This window comes from Camponotus vicinus, unplaced genomic scaffold, assembly GCF_025532165.1.
Source record: "Camponotus vicinus isolate PSW18456_S1 unplaced genomic scaffold, iyCamVici1.0 SCAF_3, whole genome shotgun sequence".
NCBI classification, from domain to species: domain Eukaryota; kingdom Metazoa; phylum Arthropoda; class Insecta; order Hymenoptera; family Formicidae; genus Camponotus; species Camponotus vicinus.
The window spans coordinates 289,549-304,235 of record NW_028141967.1 but is presented as its reverse complement, the minus strand read 5'-3'; the positions used below and the strand labels follow the sequence as shown (position 1 = coordinate 304,235).

The window sequence follows — 14,687 nt, the reverse complement described above, 5'->3', positions numbered from 1 at the left end:
TGCACCAGCCTCTCTCTTACAATACGCGAAAAATATCAACAATCGCGGATGACTAACGTCAAAGTTGTTTTCTCGCCACATGGTCGAGCGGGATATTCCCAGATGACAGTTAAAATCGTTGCGCGTCAAGTGCAAACAATTCGCAGGAATTTGGCAATGGACGAGACAACAGCTGCGTTTGGCGGATGTTGTTATTAGCAGGTCATTGGTACCGCATTTTTTCCCGCATATTGTGCGCAATATCGCAAAAAAAATTTCCATCAAAGTCAAATTTTGAAAAGTTGATATCGATAGAACGCCCTGCCAACATTTATTTCACGCTCGAAAAATTAATTCGAATATCATTACATCGCTTCTGATTTCTGGGGAATGAAACGAGTGAAGTGATATAGAGTAGACTTTGTATTTTATCTTTTCTTCTGATTAATCTCATAAAATAGTCACACACTTTCGCCGTATCTATCTCTGTCACGCGCGCTTCTTTCTCTCACACACATCTCACATATCAGAAAAATATACAAAATTTCCGTCTACCTGGAAAGTAGGATCGGTGCAGATGCAAGGGAGAGAACAGAAGACAGAGTGTCATCATCACGAACGAGAAATCGAAAGAGAGCTTCGAGTTTAAATCTGGACACTGCCCTGATTTTGATCGAAATGGCGATTAAATATCATAATTATAAGTTCACTCTACATTTTTATATAATCTAGTTATGATTGTATTTATGGTAAATTTTACCATTAAAAAATCGATTGGTGAAATTTTGAGAAAATTTTTAAGAATAATGTACGTCGTCTTCTATACTCTGTAAAAAAGACATTTTTTTAAAAACTTTAGAATATACTTGTATAAATATAGGCCTTCGAATACACGAGGTTTGAATCTCTGACATTTCAAATTGATTTTTCTCAAGCATCGCGTATCCGATGCTTTGAGAATTTCAAACAAACGTTAAATCTGGATTATTCGTGCCAGCTTCGCATATTCTTTGCGAACATCAAAGCCAAATTTTCTTAAGCGAAGTATACATGATAATGGCCGTCATCTTTATCTAATCGCTTTATAATTTTCAATATTTTGATGTGATAAATAAATCTTAAATTAAAATTTAATTGCGTTTTTGATCACTCGAGATTCAAAAACTATTTACATGTACATTTCGTTAATTTCTTAAAAATTTAAGAAACATCCCAGATATCTTTGAAATGGTAAATATCTTTTTTTCAATTACACAGATATGATTTTAACCACAGCCTGGTTAAAATTTGAAATTCTTAAAAAAAATAAAATATGAATGATACAATTATTTTAAGTGAAATGTGTTGCATGAAACTGTCCTGTACAATCCTAGAAAGAAAAAAATGTCATCACGACTCTAAAGTATGTACATATACGCCTCATATACACTTTGTGTTGTGGTGATGACACGTTGAATGCGCGTGCGATATGCGGCCAATTATTATTAGCGTCAACAACAAACATACAACTCGCGAACAAGAAATTATCTCGCAGACAGACATACAATAAATTAATAATAGGCATCCTATTAAATCATTAATAGGCGTACAATAAGAAATCAATATTAACTTATCATCGTCGTTACGTGTACATTCCACGTAATACTGTACCGATTATATCAATGCCGTTATATACTTATTGAGCAGACCAATCTGTCATTCGCTACATGTGCGGGAAGCGCGGAAAATATGCAGAATGGAAGTCAAAATTTTTTTTCATATCGAACATGTGTTATTTTATTTAAAATACTACTCTCTTTTACGCTCTAAAAAATTTGCAAATATTGTACATATCTTACTTATGTAGGATTGCGAGTTTTGCACGTAAATTATTTTAAATAAATGTCTACGGTGTAATCTGGTCTGCTCGACGAATGAGTATATAGCGCGCTTCTCTATATAGTAAACTACTCGCGCATTTCTCTTTCTATATATAAGATGTCCCCGAAGTCACGTGCTCTGGGATTTTGATTGTTTCTTTTAGTCTATACCAGAGACTAACGACTATGCGACTTTGGCGCGCGATTTCGAGTTCATCTCATATAAATCAGACCCGTCGTCTCGTAATCGTTCATCATTATTAGTCCAAACGATAAATAAGTTAGAAAAACGACAAAGACTGTCATTTCGACGGAAGAGAAAGATTCGCTTGTGCATATCTATGCGGGGATTTCTCCTTCTATATAGATGCTTGTTTGAAAAAATACAACGGAATACAGACGCAGCCTAATTTTTAGAACACTGCGTTGTCTCGAGAAGACCGTTTCCGCAAGAAAGCCAACTATTCGCGCAAACTTACGGCACCGTTTGCTCGCGTTTATTCCGTTTTATAAAAGAGAGAAGGCCTCAATCCTAAGGCAATGACGAGCGTCTCGCAAGATTCGTTCATTGCACGGCTCGCACACGACTAGTTTGATCCTAGTTGGCATTGGAAAAAAAATAAGAAGAAAAAAACAAAAGATATAGCTGCCGCGCTTAGCGTTCAACGCCTTTACGTAATTGTCGAGTCACTTTATGGTGCGATTATTCGATGTCTTTCGAAATTTTTCCGTCGTCCCTTAAGAACGCACGAAATTCTCTATCTCATCAACAATCTTCATTTTCATTTTTACAACTTTTTCCCGTCGAGTCTTATCCACTCTTTCTACTTCTTCGTGTCCTCCGTCGAGGGCGGTGGCAGCGGAATTGCTTGCTCGGACACTGGTTGTTGTTGCTGCTGCTGCTGCTCCTTCTTCTTCGTCTTTTTCGCTTTCTTTTGCACCTTCGGCGATTCCATCTTTTCCTTCTTCGTTTCCTCCGTCTGCTGTTTCGGTGTCGCATCCTTGTTTTGTGTCGTCGCATCACCATTTTTTTCGTTGCTCGTTTCCTTCTCGTGCTCCATCGGTACATTAACCTGTTCTGTATTTTCTGCTGTACGATTTTCTACTTTCTGTTCATTTTTCTCATTGATCTTGGTATCCTGTTGAAAGGCGGGAGCGACATTCTGATTCGTGGATTCGACAGCTGTTGCTGCATTTTCATTTTCCGAAGACTCTTTCGTCTACGCAAAAAGAGAAAACGAAACAAGACGTTAAATTGATAGAACGATTCATTAAAAATATTACAATAGAAAAGGTAATGAAGAAATAAATCAAATGATAGAGTTTGGAATATAAAACAAATTAAAAATAAATTGCAATTTATTAGAATTAGAAAATTTTATATACTATCGATAATGAAACACTTTGAAACATCATTCGTTTCAAATTCTTACACGATTTCTTACCTTCGTCGGTGATGACGGCGCTGGCGGAAGTGGTATCGGTTCGTTGGCCTGCTTCTCCTGCTTCACATCCACATCCATAAGCTCAGGGACTTGCGAGATCTTTTCTTCCTGCTGGTCCTTTTGTTCGGGACATTCTTCTTCCTCTCGCAAAACAGGTTGCTGTTGGCCGGCGAGTGGTGCTTTCGTTTCCAGTAAGCTGATGGTATTCTGTATGGTCTTGATAGCATTCTTACGCGCCTGCCGCACATTCTCCCGACCTTCTGTCTCGATGTCGTCCAGCTTGAGTAGTTCACGCGTCAGCATCTCGTCCAAATAAATGTACTTTTTGTCTTGCCGAGAGCCACCGACGTAACGTCGCACCTGCTCTGCCAGATTATCTACTTCTTTCTGTACCTGAGCGACTTTCTCCAAAGGATCCTTTGGGGCCGGCGGCGGCTTAGGCTTCGGTATTTCTTGCTGTTGTTGTTGTTGTTGCTGCTGATACTGTGGCTGTTGAGCTTCCTGCTGCTGTTGATGATACTGGGGCTGCTGATGCTGCTGCGGTTGCTGCTGCGGTTGCTGCTGCTGATACTGCGGCTGCTGTTGATGATGCTGCGGCTGCTGCTGATGGTATTGAGGTTGCTGATATTGCTGCTGATGCCGTCGCGTCTGCGGTTGTTCAAAACTCGGCTCGTAGGATGCGTTTTGAAAATGCGACGGTGGCCACTGTTGTCTGCCAAAGTATTCATTAAAGTGCGACGGTCTGTGAAAGTGCGGCGGCGACGGTTGCCGCTGCTGATGATGGAACGCGGGCGGCGGCGTATCGTCGGTGAGTTTCGACATTACAGGTTCGTCACGGCCCTCCACGAAAATGGGGATGTGTCGGACGTTGCTAGATGGTTTGCCGGGCGATTGGGCGCGCTGTTGTTGATTGTGCTGCGGTGTGATGTCCACTCGGGACACGAATCTCTGTCCTTGGCCGGGTACCGATTGCTGCTGACCTTGACCATGTTGTTGCTGTTGCTGCTGCTGTTGGCGATTCTCCGGTGGTGCCGACATCGAGCGCTGACCGCGCTCGCTCTTCTCCGGACTCGTCTCCATGTTGCGGCGCCGCTGCTGCTGGCCTATATCCACGGTGTTGCGCAGACCGTATTGCGGTATCGCGGACGACGACGTCAGGTCTGGCTCGCCGCCGCTGTGCGAGCTAACGGCGCTCGCGCCGCTCGCGGCGCTGCTACCGCTCGCTTGGCTACGCGCGTCCTCGTCCACTTGATGCTGCTGACCCGATTGTTGATGTTGTTGTCCGTCGTTAGCGCTACCACCAGAGTCACGGCGCCGATGGCGACGATCGCGTAGCAGGGAGCCGCCAAACGGCCAGGGCGGGCCGCGTAGATGCTCGGCGAGCTCGGGATGCCGCGTCGCGAGATCGTCCAGGTGCGCGCGGATGCCGTCGCCTCGTCGACGTTCAAACACGTCGGTCTCGTCGTCGAACGGAAAGCCCTGCAACGGTAGAAATTGCGTAAAGTTGCGTATCGACGTATAATTATTCGTATAAAATAATACTTAGAGAAAAAAATGTTTTGTAAAAATTAATTTTAAAAAGAATTTTTTTTAAATATATATAGAAAGAGAGAGAAGAGAGTGTAAAGATGATATTCTTCGTAGCTTGTACATCGTATACCCTCAGCTTTGTACAACTGCCGAATATATCGTCTACAGCCCAACTTTCACTAGATTCAGACCCACTGGGCATTAATGACCGTAATTAGGCGTGACATTCAATATCATCGTGTTCTTCGATCCGACCAGTAAGCGAGCAAGGGCGCCCCGAAGGGGAAATTGCGCGTAATCGGGCACGAGGTGACGAATCCTCCTTCTGCGACGAATCGAGGTCACATCACGTCGTCGTTCCACTTAGCGGACGGACGGATGGGCATTATAAGAAAGTCACAGTCGCGAAAGAAAAATGGAGTAGGTGGAGAGGAGAGAACGGGAAACGTGCGCTTTATATACGCTCACCTACGCCGATAATCGGATTTTCCTATTTTCGGCACCACGTTGCCGGCTCCCTGCGGCTGCCAGCGCTCGCGAAATTCGCAAACGCACCGCCGTTGTCGCCCTCGCCTCTGCTCTTTTCATCTGTCAACCGCGATAATTTGTGACTTTACTTGATGCATGATAATGCTATTCGGTGATTTTCGAGCTTTAATTCTGCATCGCGGACCGACAAATTTGTTTACAACTACATTTCGTCGCGACATTTGATAAGCTCAAGATTAATATCTTTATTCAAAGCTACAGTGTATTTAAAAAATAAAATTAAAAGTGCGAGGATAGACGAGACACGTTAATAAAATTAATGTTTTATCTGGTCGACAAAAATAATTAGTGTCTCATTCGTCCATCATGCATAATAAAAATTGCCACGAGAATTCAAATAAAATTGAGACAGATATTTTTTATACATTTTGAAAAATCATTTTTGTTAATTAAAATAATCCTGCCGAAATTTTTTTTATCTAAAGGGAAGCATTTTATTTCTTTATTACGTAAATTTGTCACGTTGAATTATTTCGTCCGGCATTTGAAATAACGATTTAAAAAAAGAGAAATAATCAATTCTTTGCAGTACGGATGGACATAAATATTTTCGCATCTTTTTCTATTCTTTTCATGGGAAAATTTATAAAATTTATAAGATTTATAAAATTTATAAATTTTATAAAATTGAGAAATTTAAATTTTTCTTTACTAATAGTTTAATTGCTGCAAATTTCGGATGGATTTTTACTCTGTACATATAATGAGCGCGTTATAAATAAAATTAAAAATAATATATTATCCACACGATATACGTCGCCTCGAGAAACTCGTGTTAAAATTAAAATATACAGCCTGCAAATCTAAATATTGAGAACTGTCACGCATACATGCGCATCCAAGTAAGAATAAGAATCTCGGAAATGTCAAAGAACATTCGACCAGAATATTGGAATTGAAAAAAAGAAATAAATAAAAATCTCTTCTTTCTGGAAAAACTTTTTATTTCCACCGGATGATTTCATACGTAAAGGGGTAGGGGGAGGTGGGAGAGAGGGTGGGGACGACGATTGTGCTCGGTGTCCCGTTCCCTCCTTATTCCCGTCCTTGTCTCGGAGCACGCGCAAATACGCCCACGCGAGCCATTCGTCACGCGTTCCAGAATCACCGAGACGCGAAACGTCATCCGCGACGCGCGGAAGTATAAGATCCCCCCCCCCCCCCGCCCACTTCCTCCTTCCCCTCTTCCCGGTGCTCGTTTCCTCGTGCACGAAATCGTGATCCGGAGCGATCGAGGCTCCCGAAAGGGCGTATGGTGTACATGTCCGATAACGCGGCAAAATGACGTCACGCGCGGAGTCGCCGCGCCTTTCGCGACGTAACGTAGTACGTACGTCGTATAGCCGGTTATCGATCACGATAATAATAATGGCGAGGCTAAATGAGTTCGTGACGTCACGATTGCTCGATACTTTTGGCGACTACCCGCGGTAATTCCTCTTCTCGTGCCTCGGTCTTATCTTTTTTTCTCTCTCTCTCTCTCTCTCTCTCTCTCATATGTGCGTGATTTCGTAATACGTTTGATACACGTTAATTTATCCGGATAATTATTACGACGGCGATATTATCTCGATAAGACGATAATTCAGATTTTTCCGAGCGAATAAAAAATCGAGTCGGCATAACATCTCGATTTTTATCTTCCAACTGCGCGTTTTATCGCCGTGAAAAATACGTCGCGTTCCACGTAAATGCTATTTCTGATTTCCACGCGATCTCGGTGCGGAATGCGAGAAGGAGCAGACGGAGAGAAATAGAGAGACGGAGAGAGAAAAAGAGACAAGAGGGAAGGGAGACGTTAGCGAGAGCGGAATAAAGCGCGAAACGTATGGAAATATCTCGCGTGCGTCGCCGATTCCATTAAAAGGTCCGGATTGTCTTCCCAAAAAGGAGACTATCGGTGTCGTTTTGTAATCGAGACTCGACCCATACAGCACGGAATATTGCAGCGATATTATTAGTATTGTTGCAACATTGCAATATTGCCGCAATCTTCTTCATAGTCCTTTTGTTCGTGTCCGAACATGGTGATCTCTCTCTTTCATATACCTGTGTTGCGCACCAGATTATCACACGTATTGCCGCAATATTACCGCAATATTCTGTGCTGGATGGGAAGTGACGAGTTGTCGTGAGAAACCACCCATACAGCACAGACCATTGTTGTTACATTGCAGCAATATTGCAATGTTGCTGCAATATTGCTGCAATGTAACAACAATGGTCCGTCTTGGGCAATGACGTGGCGAAACATTTATTTTACCCACCAACGATTAATCGACCCTCGAAGGAATTTCTCTCGACGAAGAGACACGAATGTCAAATTCGCGAGAAGATTAGGTTAGGTTAGGTTTCCTCGGAGCAAAGGTAAAGAGAGAGAGACACGATTCGAGACTGTCGGCGTCGTCTTCTCGGTCTCGTCGTTCTCGTCGTCCGCAGTCTCGCCAGAAAAAAATAGGGATGTATGTAGGAGGAGGTCGGACGTGTCTTTACGCCCATTTGATCAACGAGCGACAGAATCCATCCGTGACAACGGCATTGACGCATATCCTGCGGAGAGAGCATTCACACACTTTTCAGCCTAACGAATAATTGCTAGAAAACAATATTCGCAGACTAGAAAAATATGTGAGGCGCAAGTGGCTGGATCGGGAATCGAACCCGAGTCTTTCGCTTTCCGGGCAACTGCTCTAGACCACTGAGCAGTCCAGACCTCACACCTAATGCTGCTTTTTAACACAGTGATATGCGACTCCAGAGCGATGTTGGTATCTCGCTGGATGCAATGCCGATTGCCATGGAGGATCCCTGAAAGGTCGCTCGCTGACCAAATAAGTGTCGGTGGAGGTATTCGCGTGCACACTGGCCTTCCGTATGAAACGGCACCGACGAGCACAACGCCGTAGAGTGACCACATCCCCCAAAATTCCTCTAGTATATACTAAAATCCCCACTGTACCAAATAGCAGTGGCGGATGGACCCTAAGATAGGGCCGGGGCAAGCCTCCAGAAGACGACGAGGAAGAAAACGAGGGGAAAAAAAAGGTGGATGTAACGTCACTTACGGGGAACGAGCGGTCCAGATCGATCTCCCGTCCGAATTTGGATGCTGCGTCCACGATGACAGGCGAGTCCATTTTCTGGACCTGTTTTTCGAGCCCGCGTCCGCTTTTGGATACGTGACACGAATTCTTTCTCTCTATCTCTCTCTCTCTCTCTCTCTTACCATACAACAGCTAATTCTTTCTCTTTCCTCTCTTTTTCTCCGGATATCGGGGTATATATTTCGCAACTCTTACCGTATGCCCGCGCGATTCTCGAAAGCGCGACTGGAAGGTCGAGAAAAAGCTCTCTCTCGCGAGATTCTTCTCGAAATTTCGCGCCTTCTCTCTCTCTCTCTCTCTCTCTCTTGGCTTTTCCTCGTCTCCTCCTCGCGCTTCTGCCTCCGGCCGCGATTACATAAGCCACTGTACACTCGGTCGCGTCTCTCTCTCGCTCGCCGTCACCGGTGTACTTTTTCAAGGTCGACTCGTCTCTCCCGCGAGGAAGAAAAACACGCGTACGACGCACGTGTCTGGGTTTCGGTGGCCGCGCGCGCGCGCACACGACCGTCACGGGCGCGGACGACAGGGAGACTGACAGCAGGAGCGGGCTGCGGCGGGCGACTTAAATGCGCGATTACGTGTGGGTCGCGCGCACCACGTGACCGCCAGCGAGCGGAGGCGGCCGCGAGAACTTGCTAGAATCTTCTCGCGTCTAATCCCCCCTCTCTCTCTCTCCTTCTCTCTCGAAATGCTAGACATCCGACAACGAGAACGGGTTCGTTCGTTTTTTAACGATGTGTTTTATTCATCTCGTGTTCTTATTAAAGTTCCTAGGGCTCGTTGGGTAAAGACCCTTTTCGAAGAGAGAGAGAGAGAGAGAGAGAGAGAGAGAGAGAGAGAGAGAGAGAGAGAGAGAGAGAGAGGCAGGGAGGGAAAGAGAGACGTGACTGTATTTTTAGGTGGAAGGGACTTTGCATCGCGGTTGAATATTTATGAGTTCTTAGTAACGAGCAGAGTTTCTTATCGCGATGTACTTTCCAGAAAAAATCCGACGATCGGTTAAGGAAAACAGATCAGAGAGCGAAATAGCGATGAATGAATCGCAATATTATGCGCGGGATAACGAGTTCGGCGAAAATGACTCGGCGTTTATGTTATATATATATATATATATATATATATATATATATATATATATATATATATATATATACAGGGTGTTTCTTAATAAGTGCGAAAAATTTCAGGAGATGATTCTTTGTCGAAAATTAGGGGGAATTTTTCATGTAAACATTAAAAAGTTGTAATAAAAAATTGAATAGGAGTTGCTAGTTTCATCCCTTTATAACAATACTAGAGGCTGAAAAAAATATTCATAAATAACCTTTTTACTGGTAGAAAATATCCACCCAATTCCATTTCTTTAACTTGTTCCAAATTTGAGAAAAAAATAAAAAACCTAATTTTTACCCCCATTTTTGGAGGAGCGTAATTCCACAGGGAGAAATGTAGGAGTATATGTTTATATGAAAAACCCCCCTTAATTTTCGACAAAGAATCATCTCCTAAAATTCTTCGCACTTATTAAGAAACACCCTGTGTATATATAATCGCAAGTAAATGACATAACATATCGCAATCATAAACGGCGATTTTTTTTTCTTAAGACCACCGGATATATCAATATCGAGCATCCGCATCTCGAAAAACGTCGCGCGTCGAGCTCGTTTGATCGTTGGCGGGATCATCGATAATGACGATCGATGATCTACGGTGATCGATAGCGGTGCCAGGAGAGCACGAGCCGCGAGGAGGTGGCGCGAGTCCACCAAGCGAGTCGGCGAAAGGCTTATTCATTTGGAGGAGAGAGGGGACAGAAGCCGGTGCGTGGCGTGAAATTCGCTTAATCCATTAAGGAACCGAATCTTTGGTCGAGTACCGTGACCGTAAAATTGAGTAATTGTTAGAATGATTCGCATACAACGGCCTTCTCTCCAAAATTTGACCATAGGAATGAGACATTGAATAAATAAATAAATGCTAACTATACAACACGATATTTTTTTTTCGGAGCATATCATTAATAAAATAGCAAAATTGGAAAATATAATTGCAGTGTCCATATCGAATATAAGAAAATTAATAATGTAACGAATAACGACATTTATAAGAAATTATTATTACGGTTATATATTTTGAACATCATATGTTTCCACAAAAACAAATAAAAATATTTATTTTTAATAATTATTTTTAATATTTATTTTTGGCTCTTATGCCATTTTCTTTTTAATTTTTTGATTACTTGAGCCAAATCTCTAATTATTAAATTTATTTTTAATTAATTTAATTAATTAATCAATCAATTAATTAATTATTATTTATAATTAATTTATTATTATTTATAATTTAATTAATTAATTAATTAATTTAAAAATATTTACTTTTTATTAAAATATAACTTTTAATCCACATTGTAAATCAAGGAAATGGAATTTTTACTTTTAAATGCGATAAAATTATGCAATTTTTATAATTTTTCTATTATTCTTTCGAGATAAAACACATGCATCTAAACCAATCTAAACCATTTCTGAGGTGCTAGTGTTATTATTGAATCATCGAATTGTCGAGCTAAATTAATTCGAAAGAGCGAGCAACAATCGCGCTCTTTCGTTACGCAAGGTATGTTGTGTAACGCGACAAAGTTTAATACGTTAAACGTGTATAAATAACGCTAACGTGTGTGAATGCAACTCTTTATTGCCAACCGTACATACAGCTGTGCGTAGATCCACGACTCGTTACGCGCTTTGTCGCGAGATGTAAGCTCACGAAAATCATATGTTCTTTGCAACTTCCAGATTCAATCTTCTCGAAACAAAAAATTAATATTTTATTCCATGTTTTTTCCTCCGGATTCATCTTTCTATTCTGCGATATTTTTAAGAAATTTCACACCGAGTTCACCTAACGTAAAATACCTTTGTCATTTTTAAAAAGATACACGAGAGAGAAATTAAAAAATACATGTCCTTTTTATATTTTACAATTCATTCCGAAAGACTTTCGAAAAAATTCTTCAAGATGTAAATACTTTACATTCCAGGCAAATATTAGATGAATCATTCGTGTCCTTCCTTCCGGGATGCGAGATAAAAGAAGACTTAAAGGGGAGATGACGAAAAGAACTGTCGGAAACATACACGTATACAACCACGATACAATACAATACGCTTTACGTAATGAAGCACACTTCTCTCTCCCTCTCTTTTTCTTTACCTATACATCATCGTTGCGCATATAACCGAATCACCTGTTTCGCATTGTCAACGCGCCAATTAGCATATCTCGTGCCGCAAAGATCGTTTCCCGGAACGTTATCGATCACGTCATCTCTATTAATCTCCGCTCTCTTCTGCTGATTGAGCTGGATCATACGACCGGTTTTCGGCAAATTATCGCGGCGAGAAATATGAGAAGCGGGGAAGAAAAAATATATTTTAAAAGAAGAAAAAGAAGAGAGAAAAACCGAATCGATCGCCCACGCAGAGAAAAATGTCTACTGTATTTAAGTAAATATTATTTATTTTAAATATATCATAAGTTTATATATCCGCAAATATAAGTTCGCCACAAGCATTAAATTTAATTGAATATATTTTGAATTTTGATAAGTGCAGTATTTTAGTCAAGAATATTAAATTAAAGCAAAAATTTGGTTTGTTTACTACAAGAGTTGGCGTAAAGTAAGTTTGATTTTTTTCTTTGATACAACTTTACAATATTCTTGAAGAGAGAATAAATTCTTCTTTCGAGTACATGATAATGAGATTTTCCAACACTTGTGATGAGTATATTTTAAGACTATTATCAAGAATATATTCTTTGTTGAAGAAAACTATTGCTTAAAAAAAGAAAAATAAACTGACAATGAGTAATCGCTTTTCTTGGCAGTAGAGTGATATTTTTCTCTGCACTCTCGAGGACATACAGCTGTTAAAGCATTTATTGCAGCTCGTTATCGTTAAATTTTAATGCTTGCAATTTTTTTGTAACGTGATTTTTGGACGCCACGCGATATATCTTTCGTCATCGAGAGACTCGGGAAATGTACACGTGAAAGAAGGGTCGGAAATGCCATTTCTCTCGGCGAATCGAGATCGATAGGGGTGGCCTACCCTCGAATATGTGCCGTCGAAACTCGTTTCGGGAGGGTCCACTTAGGCAGGACGATATCTCGCTTCTCAGACCTATTCACGGACGACGATGAAAGGCTCTTTCGCGGGATATTAAAGTTTGGGAGTGCCTGCGATCGATTTATTTCCGTTGCGGCGACATTTTCGATAAAACCAAAAGTTTCTTTCTCTCCTTCACGTATAATAAGGCATAAAAAGAAAGAAAGGGGGAGCTCTTTAATCGCTCCAATAATAACCGAATAATTTTTCTCTAGAGATAACGATAAATGTTTCAATTTTCGCACATCGATATTTATTACAACTATTTATTATAATGATTATTTATTATAACGACACATTTATGCAGTTTTAATTAAATTAGAAGGAGAGAAAGAGACTCGCGCGTGAGTCAAATTCGACCTGTATCTTCGCCCGCGAAAACATCGAAGAGTCTTGCGGACAGTTTTTTTGTAATCTGAAAATATCGCGACGAGAATAGCCGGAGAAAAAGTGCCCGCGAATCCGCAACGTGACAAAGATCGTCTCGTTGCCACCGAGACGATCGTCGGCAGCGATTTTAGGACGGTGCTATAAATACACGAAGAAATCCGCCGCGATTCGAATCTCGCGCGCAAACGATAAACGATAAACCCACAACATTCTCGAGTATTCTCGCAGCGATGTTTGTCAATATACATCCGTGTTCGTACATAAACATGTCAATGTTTATATCTTGCTCCCACTATATTCTTGCAAAATTCATGTCCTTCTTTTAAATACCCACATATTTGTTCAAGTGTAAACAATAAGAGTAAAAGTATGAAACTCGTTGGGTATTTGTTTTCGAGTATCTTTGGTAACGCACGAGGTAAAAGTGAATGTTAAATTGAAAGATTCGCTTCATTTAATCGACAAAAATGGAAAGAAAAAGGAGGCAAGAGAAAAGGAAGAATAAAGGTCAATGAGAGAGTGCCTTGGCATCCGCGAGCAGATATTCGAACGTGATCGTGAATTCCAAACACGCGCGCGCGCAAGAGGGGAAGAAGGGGGAGAAAAGGGTAAAGGGAAAACGGTCACGGAATAAATATTGTACTCACTCTCGGAAAGTGCGGGAAAGGCCGATCGAAGGAGTCGCCTCTGGTGCGCCTGCTAGAGTCCAAGAACGCGTCCTCGTTGTCCTCGTTGAACCTCTCCTTGACTTCCCGCAGCAGCTCGTCGTCGGGTATGCCCCGCAGTCGATCCGCGAATTTCGGCGAGTCGCGAAAGTAAAACGACATTGTCGATGACGCGGTGCGTCCTTTCGTAAATTTCTCAGCAAGAGTTATTCACTTTCTCTCTCTCGTATCACAACCGTCACAACAAACAACCTTTCCACGCGAAGGCTTGCGCATCACTGAACGTACGTCGCGCCGCGCTGCGCCGCGCCGACGAACGAGTCGTTCGAAACAGCGCGCATGCGCGCCGCCCCGACAGATCAATGGCGTTCGAAGCGGCGCGCATGCGCGCCGATGGACCAATGGCGTTCGAAACGGCGCGCATGCGCGCCGCGCCGATGGACCAATGGCGTTCGAAGCGGCACGCATGCGCGCTGATGGACCAATGACGTTCGAAGCGGCGCGCATGCGCGCCGCGTGACAAACCAATAGCATTCGAAGAGACGCGCATGCGCGCCCCGCTCACTTGCGCGTCGCGTTCGAAAAAATACTTGCCGGTCGGTGTAGCGTTTAACTGACCAATTGGAACACGAGAAAAGCCTTCAATATACACGGAAAAATCTCCCCTATCTGTTTTGTTATTCCCTTCGATTAAATTATATTCAAGCGAAACAAATGTATGCATGCGAATCAACATAATTGCCAAATTAAATTGAGATTTCTTTCAACCACAATTACAATAAATTATAAGTTAGAAGTCAGAGCCGGAAAAATTCCCTTCTTATAGCAAAAATTGATATTTTTTTTATACATTAAGTACTTGTTTAAATTTAAATTTGTTTCTTGTACTTAACTAAACTTCCAGCCATTAAATTTCCATTTATGAATATATGGAAAAAAAATTATTTAATACATTTACCAATTTATATTATCTTTACTATCACGAACG

At 41.7% G+C, this 14,687-nt stretch overlaps 1 protein-coding gene across 2 annotated transcripts; it reads right to left on the bottom strand.

Moving 5' to 3' along the window:
- Positions 1-384: 384 nt before the first annotated feature.
- On the bottom strand, positions 385-13,983 carry Stv (BAG domain-containing protein starvin). 2 transcript variants are annotated; one of them, XM_083093064.1, is made up of 3 exons: positions 13,682-13,983; positions 3,284-4,762; positions 385-3,058 (listed from the first exon to the last, which is right to left on the bottom strand). In XM_083093064.1, exons 1-3 carry the CDS (start codon positions 13,859-13,861, stop codon positions 2,663-2,665), a joined length of 2,055 nt encoding a protein of 684 aa, XP_082949190.1. In that variant the 5' UTR covers positions 13,862-13,983; the 3' UTR covers positions 385-2,662. The 2 variants fall into 2 exon arrangements, with proteins under 2 accessions (XP_082949190.1, XP_082949191.1); XM_083093065.1 differs by lacking the exon at positions 13,682-13,983 and adding an exon at positions 8,428-9,013.
- Positions 13,984-14,687: the final 704 nt, after the last annotated feature.